Genomic DNA, 27009 nt, shown 5'->3' with positions numbered 1-27009 from the left:
AAAGGCGCGTTCATGCAGCCTCCGTAATGGGTTTCGCGGTAGCTCAGTGGGCTAACTCCCGCTAGCCATCGTCGCGGACCGAGAGGTCTGGGTTCCACTCCCGAAGCGGAACTTTTTTCTCATGGTTTTTTTTTTCTTTGCCATCTGATGGCATTCATTTTGCTGACGTATTTCCGTCACGGAAATACGTCATGAAAGTCTTGGTGGACCCCCCATAAAACACTTTCGTGTTGAAAAGTTCCGTCAACGGGCATCGAACCCACGACCGCTGGGTCCGCAACAACAGATGCCAGGCACGCTATCCACTGCGCCACTGTAACAGGCTCTAGAGGCTTTGCAAACGCGCCTTTTATATCTACCACTCTACCGGTCAGCGGTGGTTGTCCCATTGGGAGCTGTAAAGTAATTCGTCATTACTGTGGCCTCCGCGATTAACACCTGCAACGCGTTACACGTCCGTCCCATTCGGCGCGTTTTCAATAGAAGTTCAATTTTGTCAGTGCGTTAACATACCGCGAGGTGGCGATATTATCCCAAGCGTCGCAAAAGCGTCGGCCTCGCTCATAGCATCACGCTAATCCAAACGAAAAATAGGTCTGCGACGCGCGCCTTCCTCACCTGGCTGTCACACCGCGTTCCCCGCTCACGCTCTCGCCCCGAGAAAAATCGCGGCCGGGGAGCGCCAGGACGCGCATTGCGTTTTCCTCTAGTCCGGCCGTGGTGTTCAATCACATTTTAACATGCCGCAGGATGGCGACCAAGTTCTGCGTCAAGTATGCGACGCTCTTCTGGCTATCAGACCTCGTTATCTGATTACGCCTGCACCGTTGACTACTACAGCTGCCACAAGGTTTTTGTAATAATTTAACATGGACGTTACTCGTAGGGATTTAGGTGTACCTCCAATCATCAAAGTAGGTGCATCCACCTTAAACGGTGCTATAGCTGCCAGACATCAATATACATTATGCAAACTCTCTTATATCAATGTAGAGTAAACATTCAGTCACTTCTGTAAGGGCACACTTTACTTTCGTGTTATTCCGATTCCTATGACGTAGGAATCAACCATATTTTTTCTCCACTGCGTGTCAACGCTTTTTCTATACTAATACCTGAAAACCTCTGCCCATCTACGCTCCTTCATTTTCCTCAACCTCTCTTCAAATCGCATTTTGCTCTGAGCTTCCCTCACTTCAAAGCTTGTCCATCCCATATCACCCTTTACAGTCTCATTTGTCGTCTTCCCTTGAGCGCCCAACGCGAGGCGGCCCACCGTCCTTTGATTTACATCCATTCCTCATTGTACCTCTGACTTCATGCACACCACTGAGTTCCCAAATGTTAGCCCCGCGACCAGCACACCTTCCACAGCCCTCGAAGCACTCGTACCTATTGTATCCCCATAAAGCTCTGTGCTTCATAATTGCAGCATTCCTCTTTCCTTTTGCTACCGACGCTTTCTCTTGTACCTCCATATATCTATCCCCCTTATTTACCCATACTCCGAGTTACTTGTACTCGCTTATCCTCGGTATTTTTTGGCCCTGTTTTAAGACCGCATGGTCTTCGTGATCAATGAATACCATCAATCCACATTTTGTTGCACTAAATCCTAGTCCTAGAGCCTCACATTCCCTTCCGCATATATCTGCCAGTCGCAGTATATCATCTTGACTGTCCGCAAATAAGACAATATAATCAGCATAAAATAGACATGGAAGCTTCTGCTCTACCATCGTGCCGACCTGTTTGTGTAACAAATTAAATTTAATGTTGCTACTTTCTAGCGCTTTTTCCATCCTAACCCTGTACAGCATGAATAACAGCGGGGACAAAGGACATCCCTGTCTGAGCCTCTTGCTAATTTAAACGCTGTCCTTGCTACTTATTCCTTCCCATTCTATACAAACTGTATTTTCTCGGTATATTTCCCTCAAAGCTGTATACAGTCGTCACCTATGCCCACTTCTTTCAATATATCCCACAAGATTGCCTGATTAACGTTGTCGTACGCCCCGGTGATATCTAGATAAGCTACGAGGGCCTGTTCCCTATTTTCGATATTTCTGTACACTGGGTAAGAACAAACAGATTATCGTCTAACCGCCTGTCGATTCGAAAGCCATTCTGAAGTTCTTCCAAAAATCATTTGTTTTACCCACGCTTCTATTTTTAATTTTACTGCATGCATCGCCAACCTGTATAGGACCGATGTAATGGTTAGCGGTCTACACGAGCGAATGTTATCCTTTTCTCCCCTGCCTTTATAGATTAAGTTCATTCTACCTTTTCTACAACTGTCTGGTATTTCCATATCCTGTAAGCACTTTTCTACGGATTTCAGCAGTGCTTCTTTAGTGTTATCTCCGAGTTCGTTAATGAGGCTGACGGCAACCCCATCTAAGACCGGAGTAGTGCGCTTAGGAATTTTTCCTTCGGCCTTCTTCCAATTGAAATTCTCTAGTACATCTTCGTCGGTTGCACTCCTTTGCGTACTTTTACTCACTGGGGGAATCCCCTGGGCGACCTTTTTAAACGAATCAGCTGTTATCTTTCGGATGTAACCTAGCGCTTCATACCCTTCCAATTGATTTCCTCCTTCATCTACTATATGTTGTTGCATTTTGACAGACCCTACCTAGCGCTTTTAGGTGGCTCAAAATATCCTAGGCGCGGCCTTCGTCTTTTCGCGAATCTCTGTCATCCAGCGTTCACTTTCACTTTAATTTTTTCCTCGAACTAATTTCTGCACAATAATTCTTGACTCTAAATATATTTCCTATATTTGGTTGACTTCGTCCTGTGGCGCTTCTCTTTTTTGCCTGTCTGTGCTCCCGTGATGCCTCACGTCGCTTCTCGATCGCCTCCCGGATTTCTTTGTTCCACCAAATTTTTGGCTTTCTCTTTCCTTTCCAACAAATACTTTTCTTCTTTTTCCATCTTTCGTGATTACATGTAGCAGCTCACTATACTTCCAGTCTTGCCTGGTAGTTCGTCTATTTTTCCTCGACTCTTACGGCTATATTTGTTATTTGTTTGTCATTTAGATACAGCTGCGAAACTTTGATTGTATGCTCTTATTTTCAGTTTTATATCCCATTTGTAATATTATGCGTTTATGATCACTATCCAAGCTGTTAATACCTTCCTCGTCTATTCTGATCTCTCTCAGTTTGTCATATATTCCTTCTGTCATGAGACAATATTCAATGCTCGATTGCCTGTTTCCGACTTCCCACATGATCTGCCCCTCATACTTAGGCCCCACGTTAACTATCTCAAGACTATGTTGCTCGAAGAGATCTAGCAAAATTGCATTGGTGTCTGAATATCCGTCAAGGTCATGAATGTGAGCGTTCATGTCCCCTAGAAGGATTATTTTGGCATCATGACCAAATTCTTTAATATTGGGCTTATGCATTTCACTATCTCCAGATTCTTTTCTCTGCAGTTATCCCCGTCCACAAGTAAGCTACACCTAGCCACGTTTTCTCTCCACCTACTGTGCCCGAAACCCATATGTGCTCTGAACAGGTTTGTTTCTATCTATCCCATTTTGTTCTGCTATGAATTAGCATTCGAACACCCCCACCTCTCCTTTCTGAGTGACTCTGTTGCATCCTTCCAAATATAATTGGCAATATGTGGTGGCTTTCCAAGTCTCTAAGGTGTGTTTCTGTAACCGCATGATCACCTATCTGTTCTTGTTTAACTGTCCCTGAATCTAACCATTTTGCCTATTTTCTGCCACCCTGCATGTTTATGCAACTAATTGCAACACGCGCCTTCTCCCTGTTACCTTTTCTCTGGTTCTTCGCTATACTGCCTATCAAAGAGTCCCCCTGGTTGTTTTCCTCATTACAAGCTACCCTGGGTACCGAAGGGCCCGCGTGCCCCCAAAAATGGTACTGCGCGTCCTGCAAGTCGCCAACCCACCTCATGACCAAGCCTCCTATCGAAGTGTATCCTGTCTCTTCGAAAACACCCCACCTCCGCACCTCTCTGTTTATTTCCGCTACCTCGATGCCCTTCTCTCGACTCATCTGCCATATCTCTTTGTTTGCGTCGACAACCGCTCTTTGCAGGTTGCCGCCACGCACCGGTACCTCCGGTATTGTGCATACCACTATCTGCACTTAGGGGAAATGGCGCGCACATGTCATCGGCCCCGTTCGCCAATGTGGTCGCTAGTTCGCCTGATTCTTCATTCAAGGCGTCGTTATACCGCCCGCGATTATCACGAAGTTACGTCCATTAGCCTTAGTTGCGAGTTTTGCGCTAGCTGGTCTCATCACTGAACCCAGCCTATGTCCCGGGAACTCCCCTATTAAAACTCGTTTGTCGCCTCTCACCTTTTGCTTGACTGCTTCTGCGCATCTAACTAAATTCGAGTCCCCAGTGATTATCACGTGCTCCGACTTTTCTGCTGGACTGTCCCGCACCTGGCCACTGCCTCGGTACTAGCGCGTGCCACTGCTGCTGTTTTGTCCCCTCCCCTTCCCAAAACTGCTTCGCGGAAGCGGTCCTGTGACCCTTGCACTGTCTTTTACAAACCTGTTTCCCCTTCGCGTCTACCACTGTGGGGGTCGACGCCCCCGCTGTTCCCGCTGTCGCTTGCTTCCTTCTTCCCCATGACTACCTTGTTAACCCCTCCTCGGCTGACTTAAGCCTTTCCCCATAGCATCGTTTTTTCCCGCTCTGTCGCCAACGCATTCTCCAGCTCGGCGATTCTTACCATGAGCTCATTCTGGGCAGCCGTCATTATTTCCATTTTCGCCTCTAACTCATATTGGTTACACTTGGCGTCAGCTCCCTCTGTCTTTCCTCCGTACAAACCTCTATTTTGCATCCCATTCCGCACCCTGAACACTTTACGTTCTTTTTGACCATGGCTAGGTCGTTCACACGGCGGATTAGATACACTTAAAGTCAAATGGTATCACAAAACTCCGCAAGTATTCTACACTTCAAAGCACGTGTGTACCTTTCAGCCACATGGTGGCGGAACAAACAAATAATAAAAAAACCCAGGTGGCTGTCACACAGGAAACAGTACAAAGTTGTAAGCCCTATTAAGCTTCAATCTAGTGGCTTATGTACTCATATGCTTATGGGCTCATGCTCATATGCTCATGGGCTTATGTACAAACGAAGCGAGCGCATCCGCGCCATCTAGGGACCTTTCTGAGAAATAGAGGTAGCTACGACAGCGCCATCTAGTGAACACTCCCAGAACTAGAGGTGGCTACCTACTAGTACCCATGCAAACTTGGCCGACCATCGCTTTTTGGCCAATGTCGCCCCTTGCTTGGCTGCAGGTGCGGTGCCGACCTAACTGCCGTGAAAGCATGGCCAGTAGACGGGCCGACCTAACCTGCTGACCACAGCGGCACATATGGCTCACTGCACCGGCACTAGCTTGGCCGCCGACGATGGCACAAGGTAGCAGGCCGGTGTAGCACCAAGCGCGCCGTTATTGGTCGGCGGAGAGGTCGTGTGTACGTCGGGCCAGCCTTAGTGGCCGAGCGTGCTTGCGGACTACCGTTTCTTTTTGTTTTTGTTTTTTTCCGCTTCGCGGCCGCCGTAGTTTCGTCTCTTCGCCTTCTCTGCAGCGCGCAATGAAGCGGGCATGCGATCACGTTGTTGCGAAAGTAAAGGTCTCGCTGGTTTGATCTTTGCAACATGGGTCACATGGAGTCAGGTGTGAAAATCATTAGTTCCTTAAACAAATGCTAAACGCATAGTGAGCCAAAAGTTTAGTCATGTTTTTTAGCCGCGAATATTTTTCATCACGATTCAAACAAAGAATAGCGGGACGAAACGTTCAGTTTGGGGGGCCAGCGCCGCCCGGAAAGTCCACCTATTCTTCCGTCTTGGCCTGACCTAGTACTGGCAACGTGGTAATGAAGTTCCCGCGCATAGAAGACAGAGCACGTCCTCCGTTGCTCAGAAGATGCATACTTCATATACCAAATGAATGTGTAGTGCACAAGTATATTCATGGCACTGTGCCATGCTTTTCGTGCGCCAAGAGCATAGCAGGAAACACATTTGCGTTATCTTAATATTCTGACAAACTCCCCAAACGGTCAGAAACGTATGGTGACCCTGGACATCCGAGGCACAGTAACCATCTCAGACGGGGGCTGCAAAACAACACCAAGCAATTAGTTTCACCCCCAGCGTCACTCATGTTGGGCTCGCTACCAACGAGACGAGGAGCAGCAGCCGCTTCCCTCCACATTGCGGTAGAAGCGCAAAAGGAGCAGCGCGCCGGTTCTCAAAGAAATATTGCAAAGAGTATCGCCCGTAACGTGATCCCTTCTTCAGAGCGCGCGTTCATTGTAGCATGGGAAAGTTATAGCAGCGCAGGCGCACAAATATAGTCAGCAAATAACCTGCGTCTTAGAGGCCATGTGTTGGGCCGACTTTGCGAATAACAGAAGTGTCAAGGGGTGCTTCGAATGGCAATTATGTCTGCGTGGCGTATTTTCATCCTCCGTGCATGCATAGCATGCGCTGTTTTTTTCCTGAATGTCATCTGTATCGCACTCCTCCATTCACCATTCATTATACGGAAACATCAAATACATTGTGGAAACCTTCTGCTCTGGCTATACGTATCCTTTTTGTGTTGTGCTCGTATAGAGGGCTGGAACATTTTCACAATGAATAAAGTTATTTCCGTTTTACGGCGAAACATCGTATATTTTTACTCTGTGTATATAATACTTTCAAATCAATTGTGCATATGCTTGATGGCAAAAGATTGTTCGCGGAGAAATGTATAGTAGCCACTTTTAAAGTTTCGCGTCTTTTCACTTGGCTAGGAGCAAGTGAGTGTCTGCTGTTGTTTTGTTTTCCCGGGAGGGAACACTGCTTTTTCCCGCCGTTTCGCGGCCAGCACGGGAAAGAAATTCGATACCCGCTCCTGCTCGGCGAGCGCGGTGCGCATTCACCGCTGTGTGAACGTAAGAGGGCGAGTGTCTTCGTCGAACTGCGTCGACCCACCCGCACTGAAACATTTCGGCGGGTGAGAAAGGGAAACGAGACAAGTGATAAGCGGATCGAGCGTACCCCTCCACCTTCTCGCCCTTCGAGATCTTCGCGTCATATCACAGGAACCTTGATATGACGCGTAATTGGGCAAGTAGCACAAGGAAAAAAAAAGTTGTGAAACATAAATGTATAGCTTTTTCGCTTTTATTTTATTGCGATAGCAATTATATGGACAGTCTCGGCTGGATTTTGCCGTCGCCGTCGCCGCCGTCATGCACCGTATATGTATAAGTATGTATACATATATAAAGGCCCCAAAGAAAAATAACTAAGAAAAATGCTTCCGAAGCGCGGAATCGAACCAGGGACCTTTTGCTCCGCAGCGAGCGGCGCTATCCACTACGCCACGAAACGCAGATCCTCGACGTAGCTAACGGCGAGCGTTATATACACACCATTTAGCGCTGGACGGACTCAGAGACAGCAGGCGATAATAAGCGTTTCTTCATTACCAGCGAGGTGGCGCTAGGAGCCCGACGGGCGCATTTAAAAGTCGTCGGCGAGCTCGCTCGCTTCTTCTTATATTCGCGCATGGGAGAAGCTTGCCCTTCCGCTGTCTGCTCGCGCGGTTTTCTCGTGGCGAGGGGTAGAGGAATGTTTCACGCTTTCACCGTGATCAGGGTTGCCGTTGGTGGCTATTTTGCGCCAATTGGCTACTTTACTAGCCTGTCTGGCGACGAAAATTTCAAGTTGGCTCCATGGCTACTTTCTGGCTACTTTTGAACTTATATTTTGGAGCATGAAGTATCCATCTTCTGTTATTATTTGCGCATCAAATACAATGTTTCGAAGTTTTTCCGTGCGGAAAAAATGCGCGCGGGCGCCCTCTCCTCACCAGCAGGCTACTGCGCATCGAGGCACTACAACGCAAAGCGCGGTGAAGTTGCGTGCATGTTGGCAACGCGTGGCTAGCGCGCTGCTCACGACGCTCGCCATCTGATGCTAAGCGCAGGGTAGTCATTATGATGCGCAGCTTGTGTACTCGTATGAACTTGACAAAAACAGACATTCATAACACAATGACTGGGCTGTTCATCTTCGGTCAGATTTTACTTTCTGAAGATAGACAGGTATTATGTAAACTCCACTAAAGAAATTCGGTCTACGGCGTCAAAGAAAAACTGCTTCAACGTTGAATGTCCCTACTGAGTTGTTGGCTGGAATGTTCTGAAGACGCTTGGCACCTGGCAAGAACTTGAAAAGGTATTTTACATAAACGATATGCAGTTGCACTGAATTTATTTATTTATTTATTTATTTATTTAATTATTTATTTATTTATTTATTTATTTATTTATTATTTTCAACTTATCTGTGACTTGAAGACCAAGCAAGATGCAAAAAATCGGGCTCTCATTCCTGTGGTCTTGTTTGTATTCAAAAGGGTAGTATTTATTGTTCAATAAGGAAATCTCTACTAATAATACAGCTTCTATTCTATTTGGCTACAAAACTGGCGACAAAATTAATTGGAATGGCTACTTTGGCTACTTTTAGTTTGAGTTCTGGCTCCTTTTCAAATCTACCCAACGGCAACCCTGACCGTGATGTCCGCGCTCATGTTACAGCGCGTACGAATGTCACTCGAGCTCAAGGGACGCCGCTAAACGAACAAACAGAAGATGAGCGCGAACTATCAAGTGTCACAGCTCGACACTTGAAGCACGCTAGTTTCCTTCGCTGCTTCGGCCGCCTTTGCAACGGAAGCGCTGTTCAAACTGAGAGTATCCATTGGCGAGCCTCACTTCGTATAGCATTAGTTCCTTGCTGTCGCATTCATAGCTTCGCCCTTGCGGCGAAACTGTGACTTTTTTTTGTTTCCTGCACGTGTAAGATATTTTCTTAGACGATCAGTTGAAAATTCGTGAAAGAACATCCCGCCACCAAGCGACACAACTGAGCGACACCGACGATATGACGTCATCGCTAGATCAGCCATGGCGCTTATCGAAGAAGGGCCGCTCTCATGCGTGTTTCGGTGGCATCTGTTCTTGCTTATTCGCTCCGAAAAGTCGTGGTATTGAGTGACATTTTGTGTGACAGCGGCACTTTTCAGCACGGCAATACGGTGTGGACTGCTGCAGATATCGACAGCAAGGTGAGAACCCTCACTTTTGTGTCCCTCGATGTACTGCGTAGTACGGTTGTTGACCGCGCTAGTGCGCAGTTAGGCGTAGGGTACGTTGGATGTTGTAACTGCGCCATGGCTAGGAATCGGGCGCTTCGACGTAAACTTATGAAAGCTTCGTGACGATTTTCATATTCCACGTGCGCATTTCTTTTGGCAATCGCGTTGTCAGATGACGGTGGTTCGGTGTAAACTAATGGACTAGCGTGTTGAAAACGCAAGGAGCGTTTGAAGCAATCAAGCGATAACGCGTGTCATTCACGTTTTTAAAACGCCTGGTGCAAGATAACTTGCAGAAGCGCGAAGATAAATACCGCGTGCCTCGAAAATTCTCGCTTCGGCACGATGGAAAAAGGTTTCTCCCCGCGCATTTATTTCGAGCTCTTGTAAAACGTTTCAATCAGAGATAACGTGCAGGTTGGGGCTGTATAGTACGTGGTATTTTATCGCGGATGCCGGTTATGCGTGCTCGTTGGTTGAAGGCGCATAGATAAGGTAGTGTGATGTAACGGTTTATATCATGAGAGCATAAAGCACTCCTCACAATGCGATGTTGCGATGTTCGTAAAAGAAAATTGCGATTGTTTTTTAATCCCGGTTCAACGCGTTTAAACGGTGTCCTTCGCGTCTCCTCGTAGTTTTTCCCATTTCGATTTTTGTTCAGCTGCCGCAGACCAGTGGAGCTTCGCGAGGCAACAACCGCACTGTACTTTGGTTGCGGCTACCAACCGCGAGAGGACCGGTTTTGCATTGAATAAACATTACTGTGTGTTTTTTTTTTCTCGCTTTTTTTTTACCGTGGTGTGTGTCAAATAAACATCACAAGGCGTTCTTCAGTCTATTTTCCGGAATCGCGCGTCACCCTAGAGGGCAGCTACAATGACGGCTAGTGAATATTCTTCCAGTCTCGTGTATTCTCATGATAAAAAAAATTCTCACATTGGCCATTCAGAAATGTAACCCAGAGACCGGCTGTAGCGATAAGAAAAAACAAGACAAAAAAATAATGATGGACGTAGCAAAACTGCGCGAGCAAGGAACCAAAACCGAAACTTGCGAACTATCATAAGCTCATAAGCAACGACTTGGCGTCTCAATGCATTTCACGAGAGGGGTAGTTCTCTCGATTCCCTTGCTCTCTATTCGGCCGCATGACCTAATGGCAGCGTCCATTCTACACAGTTTCCCTTCGTCTATGGGCGCGCTTGTTCTTCACTGACGCTTTCGGGCGTGAGACTCTCCTCTCCTGCCACACATGCTAACGGCTCGCATAGCACTCTTTGGTCGCATAGTCGACTCCGTCGTTTTTCAGCGGCGGCGTCCGCCCCTTAGGCGCCCCACTCGATAGCTTGAAATTGAAAACAGCAGTCAATACCAACTGAAATGAAATAAAATGAAAAGTTTATAATCTCTGATCGGCAGCAAAACTAATTCCCATATACATATAATTCACATGTGACACGGCCGGCTTACAGTATCGTGCACCGGAAGCATTAAAATTTAAGTAAACTAAGCTAAGCTGAGGTCGAACGAGCGTAAGTTAAGATAGTTTACGAATATCGTTAATAAAATTACGTAACTTGCGGCGTAGGAGCTCTAACTGCCTGGACAACTTACGCATATATGCATGCAGTGTGTGTTCGTCACGTCAGAGTGGTACTTAAACAACTAGATATCTGTGTCGAGGATCTTGCAAAATAGCATTGTTATTTATGTGTTAAAAGCGCTTTGGTATGCTTGCGTCTTAATATGCTTGTGCAGCAGTCATTTTCTGGAAACTGTTTGTATTCTTATCATCACTATGGGTTCACAATTTGTTCCATTACATGGATTATTGTTGCAGTGTCCGTTCTGAGAAGCTTCCCGGAAGCATCCCTGTCCACTGTAGGAAACGTTGTGAAGAGGTGGCTCATTAGCGCGAGCGACGGAGACGGCGGTCGTAACAGGAGGCGACAGAAACGGAAGACGACATCAATGTAGAGTCACCTTGACACCACGCAATGCACCTCGACCGAAGGACATTTGTTTTGACTAATGTTAAAAAAATTAATTGTGATCTCTAAAATTATACTTGTATCCGTCTGATTTTTATTGATCGAAGCGCTGCTTGGTAGGTGCCAATATTTCATACAGCGTCAGGAGCAGTTATGTGCCAATTTTAGGGCCACGATGTGTACACTCAAGTACAGTTGGGCTTAGTTGTCTTTAACAGTGGAAACAAGCATATTTGTGCAAAATTATTTCGTTGTTATTACTTCTCATCATTTGAAGCATAATTTCAGCGCAAACGTTTTCAATTCATCTCGTTTGCCTCAAGCGTTGCGTAATATTGCAAAAGTGAAATTAATATTGCTTATACCCCCCCCCCCCCCCAGAAAAAAAAACTGACCCCCTCCGCGGTCGAAATAATATATACTGGCATGAAATAAATGCAGAATGTATGGCGGTGAATAACGGCAAATGAGCGTTGGCCGTGCTTTTGTCATCGTTGGCAAGTGCTCAGGACGCGTGCGGCCCGAGGTAGGCACTGCCAAGTCTACGACATCGTCCCGACGCCGTTGGCCGACCAGCTGCCGATGGTCGGCAAACAGCCCGGCCATTCGCAAAAAAACGAGATCGGCCCTACCGAACTTCCCGACGTCGGGCCGGTCATATTTTGAACGGCCACGGACGTCGGGCCTACCATTTGCCGAGCCCGTTTTGTTCATTGGGTGGTCACGAGTCCCATCCAACCTTCTTGTTGTACCTTCGGCGATGCTGTCATAGGTTCTGCAAGCTGTCCATGACGACCGGAGAGCTCGGCACCCCGATTGGTCGCGCACGTATCGACAATACGAGGAAAGTACTACTGGGCGCGGCTTAACGTGGACGTCACTCGTTGCGTAAACCGCCGACGTCGCTCGCTACGAACGTACAGCGACACAAGAGAGCGCCGACGAGGCTTACCGGGTTCCTACAGCAGATCGAACCATCACATCAACCGTTCCAACAGACCTGGGATGGACTTACTGAGGCCATTTGCCACGTCGACGTCAGAGAATAAATGGGTCGTCGTGGCCAAGGACTACCTGACTCGCTAAGACGAATCGAGGCCCGTTCCTAAAGGTAGTGCCGCCGAAGTGGTGAAATTCTTTGTCGAGAGCATCCTGTTGTTTCACGGCGCTCGGGAAGCCCTCGTCACTGATACAGGGACAGCTTTTATTGTGGACAAAAAGCCATCGTGCGGGACCAGTCACTGTAGAACAACTGCCTACCGTGCGCATATGAACGGCCTCACTGAGCGTTTAATTCAAACCCTCGCCGTAATTCTGGCAATACGTTGACGCCCAACTCAAAACTTGGGATGTCATCCTTTTGTACATAACCTTCGCTTACAACACGGCAGTGAAAGAAACAACGCACATGACGTCCTTCATGGTGGCCTACAGCAAGAGCCAGGCAACGATACTTGACGGAAGGCTCCAGACTACCACGTACGAAAACACTGTTGGCATCACCATCCGCCTTGAGCGCGCAGGAGATGCGAGATAACTCGCCCGTCTGTACGTCAAGAACCAGCAGCCCACCGACATCTGTCGTTATAGCTTTCGACGACGCTGTGTGGAATGCCAGCTTGGCGAGCGTTTTGGGTTCTGGACATCGATAGCCGATGTGGGCTCTGCGAAAAATTTCCAGGTTACTTCGGGCCATACAAGGTACTTCGACGTCTCGGTGCGCGTACGGGTTCACTGGCGATGTATAATTTAGCATTTAAACGATATTATCAAGGCTATCTTTATAATATACATGTATATACTAGAGTGAAGATATACTAGAATGCCACGTTGAGTGCTAATAGCACAATGGCTGCACAGCAGCATAATGTCGCATTATACCGCACAACGCAGTCTGATTTTGCAGCAGCGTGCACCATATCCGTAACCAAATACAAAAATCAAGCTGCCATAATTTCGCAGCACACTCTGTACAGCAAACTTGCCTTGAGGATGTAGGCAAAACCTGTCTGGTGAAGGCAGTCAGTGGTGCGTGTACGTAAGAGCCAACTCACCCTACACTCACATCGTCTCCCACTGACCTTTTTTGCTTCGTGCAGCGCAAGTGTGATTGATGTCACCGAGAAAGCAATGATGCAGCCCGCATAGAAGTAGTAGAGGTCCAGCATCCACACTATGATACTGGCTATTTGGAAGACGTAAAAAGGGTGGGAGACCTGCAGAGAAGCAGATAAGTTCATGTTTCGAATTAGTAAATATGCAGACGCATACGAATACGCGTTTTCCTACCTTTTCGAAGAGAAGTGTGGCGACAGATTTTACTTCAAGCTCCATGGCATTTCTTCCGTACAACAAAGATCTGAAAGTAACAATACTTACACTGCCATTTTGCATTCCTCAAATCGGTATGGCGAAATCACTTGTGCTTGTATGTGCACAAAGCACCTGGTTTTAACGCTCGAGCTCCAGAAGGAAATTTTGTGCGCTGCTATAGATTACCAAATCGTACTGTCCTTGTGGCTCAAGGCTAACAAGCCCGAATGACTTCAGTAACTTCCCGGGGACAAACAAAAGAACATTTCTTGTGGCCTCCATGACCACTGACGGAAGAAGAGCTGTTCTTCATGCGACCTAAATCAGCATAAGGGAAGTGCATAGGCGGTCATTTTAAAAACAAAGCAGTGCGAACGCTGTAAAGAAAACCAAGACCAAGGCCAGCATGTGCACTTAGAGTTGCAGGAATGAACGCAGAATTATTTTAAGAGCGTGTACTTGCCGTTGTTGCAATATGTCTTGGCCTTGGTTTACTGTATGTCTTCAAAATATTTATGCTAAAACTGCGTTACATAGCAATAAAAATTTGTGCGGCCGTGACATTTATATTTGGACAGATTACGAGCGAAGCTGTATTCGTGTTTCTGTTGTAGACGCCTGTCCGAACGTTCCTCTGGCGTGACCGACTGCAGACCGTGACGTTCTTCTCTGTACTCGTGGTCTTCCGAGGCACTCTCCGCATTTGCGTGGTCCCGCTTTCGCTGTCTGTATTGGCAATGCCGCTGTCGACAATATTTCACTTTCAGCGGGAGCGCCACTGTCTCGGCAGTCGAGTGGGTTTTGCTTTACATGGCTTTGTGCATTTTCAAGGGCATCCCCGGAAATTCTCGTGTTAGCGAATTTGTACCTATACCAGCGGATTCGTGACGTCTTCAGGAACCTCGGGACACGTTTTCGGCATACGTGGACCGATTTCAAACTTTGTTCGGCAAGGTTTTCGTCCCACCACACCGCTCACACCATTAAGCCTAACGCACCGACTCGCATTCAGAGCTTATTCACGGAGCCTTGCCGCCAGCTTCACCAACCGTCGAGCAGCTGGAGCGCCGCCTTGTGCCATGAAGCTGATCGTCGCGGGCACGCAACTTACTTCGAAAGAATTCAAATCCAGCGAATGGCTTACGCCAATCAAGAGAGCCGTGAAATGCGCACATCTAAAGGGAGCATCATCCCCCCTGTTTCCCACTCCCAGGACGGACGATCTCCGACCCACAAGACCTCAAATGTTATGAATGACCATGCCACCGCATGACCATTTTAATCTTCGGTAGAGGCGGGGGGAATGTTCCAGCACACTTTATGCATGTTTGTGCCTGAGCTTTTATGCGTCCGCGTACATATACACATGCAAAATCGAAAGATTTTGGGGGGAGTGTTCGAACCCACCACAACTCTAGATATCGCTCGTTCTAGTTCCCACCCCTTGTTGTCGACTCCGCAAGTCATCACTGCCATCGTCCCGCTTTAGGGCGTCTCCTTCTACTACCACACCTTCACGTCAACCGCCGGGGCCATAATTGGGTTTCTATGGATTTACAACTTCCGGATCCCTATCCGCGGCGGCGATGGTGAGTACGCAGGGAGCGGCTACCAACAAAGCCATTACTCTGTTCACTGCAATAGTCACACACCTAGGGTTCAGGGTAACAATAGAACAGCACATCGGGTACCCTTCACAACCATCGCCGATGACAGGAAGACCCACCTCCGCCCGTTTAGACACTGACTCGACGGCAGGTACAGCTCCAAAACGAAAGGCCTACGAGGTGGCCCGAACAACACCTGGTGGCTCCCGAACCCAAAATGAGCGCTTCACGTCATCGCTGACCATGAGGGAAACACGCACAGACCAACGTTTTCTCTTTCTGAAAGTCACGATGGAGATATGCTTCCAAACTCTCACAGCGAAGTTCACCCTACAAGTCGACTCGTTGAGAAAGACATTGAAAAGGCAGTGCTGATTTTAGGACGCCGATCTAGGCCCCGTTTATACCCCGTCTGCCCAGGTTACAGAGGGTTCTGGCTCATCCAAATCGTGGTGGGCGCTCGTGTAACACCACCATCTGGCAGTGGAACTCTCGGGGACTCGTACGTGAGCGTGCCGTGGCGCAGCAGTTCCTTACGTCCCCCCGATCGTCCGGAACTTGCGGCGTTTCATGAGGGCGGCAAGCTTGCCCAGTTATCCGAAGGCTAGAAGACATACACGTCGGGCGCGTGAACTCTCAGGTGGTCATCCTCATGAAACGCAGTATCGTCTGATAGTGGCTGATCTTTCTTCGTTAATCTACTCTAAGAATCACTGTCATCTTGTGCTCAATGTCTGTAGCACCGCCGCGTCTGCTTCGGCCCCCAATTACTTCGCGCCTGATAACTAGTACAGCACCAGCACCTCATCATAGTGGGCGACTTCAACGCTCCCCAAACCACGAGAACTATGCCATATACATCATCCATCAGAACTTGAACAACATCTGTACCCTAATGGATGGATTCGCAACTCTAAGAACACGTGCTAACTGCTCCGCTACTTGCTGGATCGTGCGAGTGGCAAACGCCAAGCTAAACATCAACTTAAATGCATATGTCATGAGATTTCAGGCTCGGCTGTTTCCCTCTGTCAAGAGCTTTTCAATGAATGAATGAATGAATGAACAGATTTTATTTGTGGATAATGTACAGAAAAACGAAGCGAAGCTAATGGTAATTCAGCCTGACGTGGCTTCGCTAGGTGAAGTCACCTACATCCGTCCTGGTCCCGTTAGCCTTCTTCCTAAATATCAGGGTTGGGGCTCAACTGCTGATCTGAATGTCGCGGGTTTGAATCCCGGCTGCGCAGGCCGCATTTACGTGAACGTAAAAGAGGTCTGTGCGCTTAGATTTAGGCGCACGTTAAAGAACGGTGGACGAAATTTCTGGAGCCCTGCGCTACAGCGTATCTCATAATCATATCGGGGTTTTGGGACGTAATGTCCACTCGTTATTAATATTAGTACTATTACTGTAAGATATCAGGGTAGCGGTCCCCTCCTCAATGCCCCCATCACCATTGCAGAGGTGCGGGCGGAACTAAATCGTCGCGAGACATGCCGGAGCTGGTACAGCTCTGAGTCTACAATCGCATGATCCAGAACCTGGATGAATCCTCCATACAAGCTCTCAAGGACTATATGCAGCCATGTTGGGAGCAAGGCATTATTAAACTTGGCAACCTAATCCTGATGCTGAAGACGGCAAAAAGCCCCATGTTAGCCAATTTGCGTCATATCTCCCTCATATTGTGCATGGCAAACTGATGGAGCGTGTTGTCCAGACACGTCTCCTCCGCTATTTCGAGGCTCCTCATCGACATGCCGGCACCATGTTCTGCTTCCGCCCAAACCGGATCATGCTCAGACTCGAACACCAGATGCTCTAAACCACACTATGGACACCTAAGTAATTGTCGGTCTCAATGTTGTCAAGACACTTGATCTACAGCATATCACCATCCTGCAGAATCTACAGGCTTTGGTACTGGGGAACAGGACGCATGCCTGTATGAGCGATTTGCCTACCAACCGTCAAGTGCAACTTGACAACGGCGCAGGTAACCTCTCCACCGTCACCCCTGGCAGTACTGCAATACTTCAAGGCTCCATTATATCTCATCTCCTGTTCAATTTCGTACTATTAGGACTTCGCAAACTTCTGGCTGACATGCCTAATTGGCATCACACTCTCTGCGGATGACTTTACCCTGTGGGTTACACGAGAAGGCCGAATCGAAGGTACCCTACAAACAGCCATCGACCGCGTGGCCAGCATTCTCTCTGCGGTTCCTCTGTCTTGCTCGGTCCAAATCTTAGCACATTATTATTTCATCACCCGGACGCAATCTAAACAGGCCTCTTTCAATCTCCAAGTACAGGGGATGCAAATCCCTAGAACGGACCACATCCGCGTACTAGGGCTGAATCCATAGGCCAGTGGTGGCAACTCTACCGCTCTTCAGCGGATCAGCCAATCTTGCATCCAAATCTTGAATCCAATCTTGCATCCAAAGCGGGTTGCCAACAAACCCGCCGGCACGCTTGAATCCAGCCTTCTTCGGCTGGTGGAGGCATTTGTCTGCACATGCATCACCTAAGTGGCTCTCTTCCTATGCCTTACGCGCGCTGATCTCGATCGCTTCGAGGCTCCTCTAACAGTGTGGCAGTGGAACTGTCGCGGCTTCGGAAGGAAGAAGGCAGTCATCCAGCAGCACATTGCACGCGCCGCGCGCAAGCCGGACGTGGATACTACTACAAGAGACACCCACCGACGCACCGTCACTCCCCGGCTACAGAGTGCACAAGGGCCCACCCGACGGCAGAGGCCTGTGCGCCCTGGTCAGGAAGGGACTCACGTTCGTCGAACACGAGCTCCACAACACTATCGAGATCGAGCACACACTCACCGAAATCATCCCGGGCAAGAAGAGAAAAGGAAGCATATTTCAGCTGAACGTGTACAGCAACCCACCGAAGAGAAAAGAGAGATTCAAGACACTACTGCACAGAGCCCGCACCGCGGCGGGCCGCAACACGCTGATCGCGTGCGGTGACTTCAACGCGATGAACCCAGCCTGGGGCTACAACAAGTACACAGCAAAGGACCGCGACCTGTACCAAGACGCCACGGAACTCGAGTTCACCCTCATCACGGACCCGACGCATCCGACGAGAATCGGTAACTCCGTGTCCCGCGACACGACTCCGGACCTCACATTCGTCAAGAACGACGTCCGGGGCGCGATCACCTGGAGAAACACGGGGGCCGACCTCGGCAGTGACCACACCATCGTGGAAATCGGCATACCGGAACACAACGACACCAGCAACAGAACACACAGATGGATAGACTGGGATGCCTTCCGACACACCAGAAACCAGAGGGAAGACGGTGACGACGAGATCGAAGACATCAACTCGTGGACGGCGGAAATCACCAAGAACGTAAGCGACGCGACGAAAGAAATTAAAACGGACGCGGAGATAGACAAAGTAGACAGCCGGCTAGCGCATCTCATCGAGGCCACACACTCGATACTCAATCGATGGAAGAAGCAACGGCTCAACCGCAGACTCAAAAAGCAGGTGGCGGAGCTCAACCGAGCGATCGAAGATCACTGCCGCGTGCTATGCGCGCAACAGTGGAACGAGATCTGCAACGCAGCAGACGGGCAGATGCACAGCGGGAAGACGTGGAACCTGCTGCGGCATCTGCTCGACGAAACCAAGACCAAGTCCCACCAAAGGGACAGTCTCGCCAAGCTTATACATCGGGCGGTCTCGGTACACGGCGCCGATGAAGTCACCAGGCGTATCAACGACAAATACCTGCCAACTACACCCGCCGAACAACACGCGCCGTACGGCGGCCAACCCAACGCGAACCTCGATCGCGATATTGACGTCGAGGAAGTCCGCGCGGCCCTGCACGGCCTCAACAGCCGGTCGGCGGCCAGCCCTGACCTCGCACGAACAAAGCGCTGAAGAACCTCGACGACGGCTCCATTGAGAACCTAGCAAAGTACTTCAAGTGCTGGAAAGCGGGCGAGCTGCCGAAGCAGTCGAAGACAGCCCAGACCATTCTGATTCCCAAGCCGGGGAAGCCACCGGACACGGACAACCTCCGGCCCATCTCGCTTACGTCCTGCGTGGGCAGGGTGCTGGAGCACGTCCTGCTCAACAGGTGGCAATATTACCTGGAACGAGAAGGGCTGTACCCGGCCACGGTAATCGGCTCCAGACAGCACCTGAGCACGCAGCACGCGATGCTGCAGCTCAAATACCAAATCATCGACGGCAATGGCAGCGCCCACGACAACAAGGCAATCCTGGGGCTCGACCTGCAGAGCGCCTTCGACAAGGTGAAACACTCGGCGATCCTGTCCCAAGTCTCAAATCTCAACATGGGTGAAAGATCCTACAACTACATTAGGGACTTCCTCACGGACAGGACCGCCGAGCTGCGAGCAGGCGACCTACAGACGCAAGAGAAGAGGCTCGCGAGCGCTGGCACACCGGAGGGGTCGGTCATCTCGCCGATGCTGTTCAACCTGGTAATGATCGGAGTGGCAGAGAAGATCGCGGATGTCGAACACGTCAGGCACACCATCTACGCGGACGATATCACGCTGTGGGTGACCGGTGGCAGCGACGCCCACATTGAGTGCGCGCTGCAAACCGCCGTCGACGCGATAGAAGACCGGTTGGAGGGCACCGGACTGATATGTTCGCCGAGCAAATCGGAGCTCCTAATACTCCCACCTACCAACAACGTCAGAGGCAACACCAAAAAACGCGAATACGGGGGGGGGGGGAAAGATCCGAATCACAACCAAATCCGGCAACGTTATCCCCGAGGTCGGTAAAATCAGGATCCTAGCCATGGTCATCGAGAAGCACGGACGAAACGGCGACATCATCGCCCGTCTTACGGCGAAGGCGGCCAACGCGACGCGACTCCTCAAACGAGTCACGTCCCGAAAAGCAGGCATGAGAGAGGAGAGCCTAATCAGGCTCGTACAATCCTTTATTATCAGCCACGTCACTTACGTCGCAGCCTACCACAGATGGCTGCAACACGAACGCAACAAAATCAATGCCATCATCAGAAGAGCGTACAAAACGGCGTTGGACCTGTTAGTCCACGAGCACGACCCGCCTCTTACAACTCGGGATACACAACACGCTCGAAGAAATAGCCGAAGCACAACGGAGCGCTCAACTGGAGCGGCTGTCCACGACCAATACCGCGAGGAAAATAGTGGATGACCTGGGAATAGGACACTCGAACGAAGCGGAGACGAAGCTCCCCGTCCCCAAAGAGGTCCGACGCCAGACCAAAACCGACCCCATACCCAAGGACATGAATCCCGACTACAACAAGGGAAGAAGAGCGGCGAGGGCCAAGGCTCTCATCGACCTGCACGCCAACGACGAGCACGCACGATATGTGAACGCGGCCGAATACCAACAGAACGCTTTCGCAGCGGTCGTCATCGAGGCGTCGACCGGCGCAACAAGGACGGCAGCGAGCGTGAAAAGCACTCGGGCGGAACAAGCGGAGGAGGTGGCCATCGCCCTGGCCATCATCGACCCAGACTGCCACACTGTGCTAAGTGACTCGAGATACTTGGCCTTTGGCGAAACTTCGCCGAAGGCCAAGTATGTAGAGAGGCCGAACGAGTATTGCGTGCGGCCAAACTGCAAGACAGAAAAGTGAGAATTAAGTGGTTCCCGGCGCACGCGGGTGACGCGTCGGAACGCAATGCCAACCACAACGAGACGGCACACGCAGCGGCGCGAGCGCCAACTAACCGCGCCCCGGCGACAGACCGCCCGACGTGGTTCGGAGCCAAGGACCGCATGACGGACTATAACGACATCACAAAAGCCTACCGCATGGCTCGCAGGACTTTCCCACTCCCGCACCCGCCGTTGAGTCGAGCGGCGGCGGTTCTATTGAGACAGCTCCAGACCGGATCGCTACCGAGTCCGGGACTGATGCATCGCATGTACCCCGAGACATACCCGACCGACAAGTGCAAGGTCTGCCGGTGGGCGACGGCGGGTCACACGCACATCTTGTGGGACTGCGTCAAACACCCAGAGGAAGCGAGATCAAGAACGATCCCGTCGCGGCTCGAGGAAGCAGCGAAGAGCTATGACCAGGATCAACAGCTCTGGGCCGTCCAGCAGGTCCTCGGGGCGCTCGAAAGGCAGGGACCCAGCGAGCCGGCAACGGCGAGCGGAGACCCGCGCCGAGTAACGCAACCCCGAAGTCGACGTAGGCGTCGGGGGCGCGCGAGCGACAACTGCAGGCACAAATAAAGTTTGTTCCAATCCAATCCAATCTCTGCAAAACATACAAGACCCCCTTAGGACTCCCTATGCCCGCTTCTACGTCCAAACTTATAGCCCCTGGGATCTCTAACAAGCTTAACGAGCTAATTGACGCTAGCCTTGCGTCCCAGTACCAGCGACTCTCACTGAGGCATGCGGGACGCGCTGTATTGTACATAATCGGATTTCTATTTTCGCGGGCAGCCCCCTCTTAGCAAGATATACGGACAGCTCAGCGGCTCAGCCTCCGTATTCCCCGACTTCCTGCACGCATGCACTCTGAACATTACGCGGATCGCAGTGCCGACCAGGCACGCCAGCGACCACAACGTTTCGTAAGTCGCTCCGACGTCACCTACGCATACGCCTCACCGCACCAGCATTGATCTACAATGGTGGCTGTCGCCCTGGCCCCACATCGCGGCTGGAACCCGGCATGCAGTGTAACTATCTTCATCGATGTTACAACCAAAGTCCTAATAAGCGCTTCCCAACTGGTCACCTCAAATTACAATGCGGGCCGCATCTCTCGCAGGCATACTCCATCGTGAAGGGTCACGATCCTCCATTTTCGCCGCGCCTTTTACCTGGGCCCCAGCCCACGAATCCCATAGTGGAAATGTGCAGGCACACACTCTCGCCCGAGATCTGAACTGCCGGGCGGAGTTCCCATTGGCCCACCCTTCCCCTTTTCCGCCCTCACATGCCATGGAGGAACTAGCCCCTTTGGTTATGTACACAGACATCCTACAGCACTACTCACCGGGCCGTCTGCGCTATGCACCATCTTATAAGGACCTCTACCAATGTGATGTGGTCCTACGGCGTCCGCTTCACATGAGCGTCTGTCCCAACCCCTGAATTTATAGCACATTATACCCACATCTTATGTCACCACAATACAAATACTGCTTAGGGTCATCCACTCTCATAGACACGGTGTCGACCTGCCCAAAATACGCTCAGGCTTCACGCACAATAGGCACGTGGGAGTCCCCGGGCTTACAACCAACTCGGAACAAAAACGCCGGATAACCTATGCGCATTGGAGGCCAAGGTATCCCATGAGATCCCCACCGACCTCCGCTAAGCCAACCTCCGGAGCGCTTCCCCTCTTTTGGGCGAACAGTTTTAATCAATCAATAAATTGCACTTTTATAGCTTTTTTTCGGCAGTGTGAACGCGCTGCGCCCTCTCTACGTCTTCGGCAGTGCTGGCGTTTATATCTTTTGTATATATTGTTTTTGTCGACATTGTCTACATGGGGACACCAGCCGGCCATGATCCCCTCCCAGGAACGCATGGGCTAGAGGTAAACACTTTCGCTGTAATACATATTGTCGCGGGCGAAACAAGAGGAGAACCAGGAGTCGATGTCTGCCCCAGAACCAGAGCAGCAAAAACGTTCTCTTCTTCTTCACACCCAAACGTGTATGTGCCACGGCGGGATGGTATGTGTTATTACCCCCTCTCCCAAAGAAGCATCGTCTCGATGCTGTATATGAGGGCAAAAGAAAAGTGAAGAAGGATACTATACAAGCGAAATAAATGTGTCGTAACACAAAAGAACGTAGTCTGCTGCTGTCAAACAATGAGTCAAATAGCAGCAAAGAACAAAACGAAAAAGAGAAAACAAAGGGACACACGCTAAGGCGTCGATGAAGTCAATGGCACTCCACAGTCTAGTTACAGCGGGAAAAGTACGGTTTCAGCCTGGAAACATGGATGACTTCAGTTTGTGGAAGGCGACGGGAACGTCTCAAGGTGCCTTCTGGAAGAACCTCATAAGTAACGTCGCTGAGGCGTCGCACAACCTTGTAAGGTCCGAAGTAGTGGCGCAGCAGCTTTTCTGAAAGGCCGCGCTGTCGATGGAGGTCCACACCCAGACTTGATCACCAGGATTGAAAGTAACTTCTCAGTGACGAAGATTGTAGCGGCGTCCGTCTGCAGTTTGGCGATACTGAATACGGCGTCGCGCGAGTTGACGGGCCTCCTCGGCGCGTTGAGCGAACATCGCAGCATCCGTGTAAAACATTCCTAGGTTGTCGGGGAGGAGCATGGCGTCGAGCATTGTGGTGACCTCTCGACCGTAGACTAAGCGTAAAGGGGTGAAACCGGTACTTTCTTGAACTGCAGTATTATACGCAAAAGTGACGTAAGGAAGGATATCGTCCCAGTTCTTGTGGTCAATGGCTACATACATTGACAGCATGTCTGCAATCGTCTTGTCCAGTCGTTCAGTCAGCCTGTTTGCGGGTGATAGGCCGTTGTTTTGCGATGTTCCGTGCCACTTAACCTCAAGACTTCTTGCAGCATCTCTGCTGTGAAAGCTGTCCCACGATCAGTGATGACGACAGCTTGCGCTCCGTGACGGAGGACGACGCTGTTAACGAAAAAATGGGCGACAGTCTGCTGCGGTAGCTTTTGGAAGTGCCTTTGTTTCGCAGTACCGTGTTAAGTAATCGGTAGCGACCACAAGCCACCGATTTCCAGACGAAGACGTGAGGAATGATCCCAGCAACTCCATGCCAATCTGATGAAAAGGCACCTTCGGTGTGGCTATTGGTTGTAGCAGTCCCGCTGGTCGTATAGGTGGAGTCTTATGTCGTTGGCAGTCGCGACACGTGCGAACGTAGTGCTTCACAGTCTTCGCGAGACGTGGCCAGTAGTAGGAGCGGCGAATCCGTTGCAACTGCGCGTATAGCCAAGGTGTCCAGACGATGGTTCATCATGACAAGCACGTAAAATGTCATCATGAAGCGTGGTTGGCGCAACTAGCAGGTATGTAGCTTGCGTATGGTCAAAGTTCTTCTTATAAAGGACTCCATCCCGGAAACAAAGGGAGGCTAGCGAGCGTGCGAAACTTCGAGGAGGTTAGGATGTGCGCCCTTCCAGGTAGTCAATCAGCGGGCTTAGCTCCGAGTGGTCACGCTGTTGCTGAGCCAAGCTGGTTGCTGACACGGCGGAAAGAAAAGTGTCGTTGTCTTCAAGGTCAGTGTTGGCATTTCCGATTGGCGCACGTGAAAGACAGTCAGCGTCGGTGTATTTCCGCCCAGACTTGTGTACGATGGTGACGTCGAATTCTTGTAGCCAAAGGCTCCATCGTGCTAGACGACCTGAGGGATCCTTGAGATTCGCGAGCCAACAAAGAGAATGGTGGTCGCTAACTACCCTGAATGGGCGGCCGTACAAGTATGGCCGAAACTTTGTTATGGCCCAGACAAGAGCTAGGCATTCTTTTTCTGTAGCAGAATAGTTTTTCTCAGCAGGTGATAAGGTTCTGCTCGCATAAGCAATCACGCGCTCTACACCATTATGCCACTGAACTAATACGGCGCCTAGTCCGACGTTGCTGGCGTCTGTGTGTAATTCTGTGTCAGCGTTTTCGTCAAAATGACCCAGAACAGGCGGAGCCTGGAGATGGTTTCGGAGGTTGTCGAAGGCATGGTGCTGATCCTGACCCTAAACAAACGGGACGCTGTCTTTTGTAAGTTGATTGAGGGGTTCAGCGATCTTCGAAAAATTTTTGACGAAACGCCTGTAGTACGCACAGAGCCCCAGAAATCGGCCGTAGGTCGCGCTTATTTGTGGGCACGGGAAATGCGGCAACGGCGCTGGTTTTCTCGGGGTCGGGGCGGATGCCGGCATGACTCACAACGTGGCCAAGGAATTTCAGTTCTTCGTATCCAAAATGGCACTTCTCAGGTTTGAGAGAAAGCCCAGCTGTTCTAATTGCCGGAAGGACTGTCTGCAGGGGCTGGACGTGTTGTTCAAACGTGTGGGCGAAGACCACCACGTCGTCAAGGTAAACAAGACACGACTTCCATTTGAGCCCTGTGAGAACCGAATCCATCATCCTTTGAAAAGTAGCTGGCGCTGAGCATAGACCGAAAGGCAGGACCTTAAACTCGTAGAGGCCGTCAGGAGTAATAAAAGCCGTCTTTTCGCGGTCACGCTCGTCAACTGCGATTTGCCAGTAGCCACTACGTAAACCCATGGAGGAAAAATATCTGGCATTGCGTATACGGTCCAAGGATTCATCTTTTCGGGGCAGAGGATAAACGTCTTTTTTGGTGACCTTGTTCAATGTCCGATAATCAACGCAAAAGCGCAACGTACCATCCTTCTTCTTTACTAACACAACTGGTGAAGCCCAGGGACTGGTCGATGGCTGGATGACGTCGTCTTTAAGCATCTGCTGAACTTGGTCACGTATAGCGTCTTGTTCCCTTTGCGACACCCGATAGGCATGTTGTCGAGTGGGTCTTTCGGTGGGTTCGGTGATAATACGATGCTGAGTAAGCGGTGTCTGTTTAACCTTCGACGTTGTAGCGAAGCAGTCTTGAAATGAGCCGAGCGTACGCAAAAGGCTTTCTCGTTGTGCTGAGGGTAGACCCTGGTTTACGTCGAGAGTGCTCGTGAAGTCCTCGGTAGAATGGTCGCCAGACGAAAGTGAAGCCAATGTTGACGAACCCTGGGCGTCGGCAATTTCCTCAAACTATGCAATGGCGGTGCGTCTGGCAAGATGACGATATTCGTCGCTGAAGTTCGTGACCAGCAGGTGAGCTCGTCTGTTGCTAGGCTGAATGATTCCTCGGGCAATGCAGATTTGTCGTGAAAGAAGGAAAGACAAATTTGCCTCCGCAAGTACAGCGTTGGACACGTCCTGTCCCAATTCCACAGTCACAAAGAGACTGCTTCGAGGCGGCAGAGTCACAAAATCATCGGCAACACGTAACGCTGTCTTCGGTAGTTCGGTGCTCTCAGTGGCAGCAGGAAAAGGATCCTCGAATGACAAGTAATTCACGGAGGTCAATGACTGCGCCGTATTCACGAAGAAAGTCCATTCCGAGGATGACTGGCCGAGAGCAGACAGGCAACACGAGGAAAGACCCTGTAAATGTCGACGCACTGATTCGAATACGTGACGTGCACATTCCAGTCGGCATCACCAGATGGCCACCTGCCGTGCGCAACTGGGGTTCTTGCCACGGTGTAATAACTTTTCTCATTTCAGATGCCAGTGCGGCGCTCATAACAGCATAGTCGGCACCGGTGTCAACGAGGGCGGTGATAGCATGGTTGTCCACGAATACGGCGATGTCAGCAGAAACGATCTTTTTCTTGTCGGAAAACAGCGAAAAACCGGAACGGTCGTCGTCGGGTCGTTGCGTCGAGGGAGGTTCAAAGTTCGTCGGTCAGCGACTTCACCCCCAGAAGTCGCGGTTCCTAGTTTCCCCTGCGGGGACTCGGTGACCGGCTCCTGAAAGGAGCGTAAGACGACGAGCGCAGGCTAGGTGATGTAGACCGGCGAGGCGATGGCGATCTCGATTGGCGGCGCTGAACAGTCGAAGGAATTCGCTGGCCCGTGAGATACGCCTCGATTTCGCGGGGGCGCTCACCGTAGCGTGGGCATCGAGCATCAGGGTGGAAGCCGCGGAGACCTAGTTGACGGTGCTGACAGTTGCGATACACGTGACCCGCTTCGCCGCAGTGGTAGCAGAGCGGACGATTATCCGACGTGCGCCACACACTTGCCTTGCTAGCACTTTGTCTCGAGGCAGACGGCAGATATGTGGGTGCGCTCGGAAACCTTGACCCGGGAGGCGGACTCGAAGCGGTG

General features: G+C 50.3%; 1 protein-coding gene across 1 annotated transcript in view; it reads right to left on the bottom strand.

Moving 5' to 3' along the window:
- The window catches only part of LOC119390976 (polyamine-transporting ATPase 13A3-like), a 585099-nt gene extending 580099 nt beyond the window's left edge, over positions 1 to 5000 (bottom strand). The window contains exon 1 of the mRNA XM_037658686.2: positions 4988 to 5000. Within this exon, the coding sequence (XP_037514614.2) occupies positions 4988 to 5000 (13 nt within the window). The remainder of the gene's footprint in view (positions 1 to 4987) is intronic.
- Positions 5001 to 27009: the final 22009 nt, after the last annotated feature.

This window comes from Rhipicephalus sanguineus, chromosome 4 (genome assembly GCF_013339695.2).
Source record: "Rhipicephalus sanguineus isolate Rsan-2018 chromosome 4, BIME_Rsan_1.4, whole genome shotgun sequence".
In the NCBI taxonomy this organism is placed as follows: Eukaryota; Metazoa; Arthropoda; class Arachnida; order Ixodida; family Ixodidae; genus Rhipicephalus; species Rhipicephalus sanguineus.
Note: the sequence above shows the minus strand (reverse complement) of the source record. Positions and strands in the feature narration are given on the sequence as shown.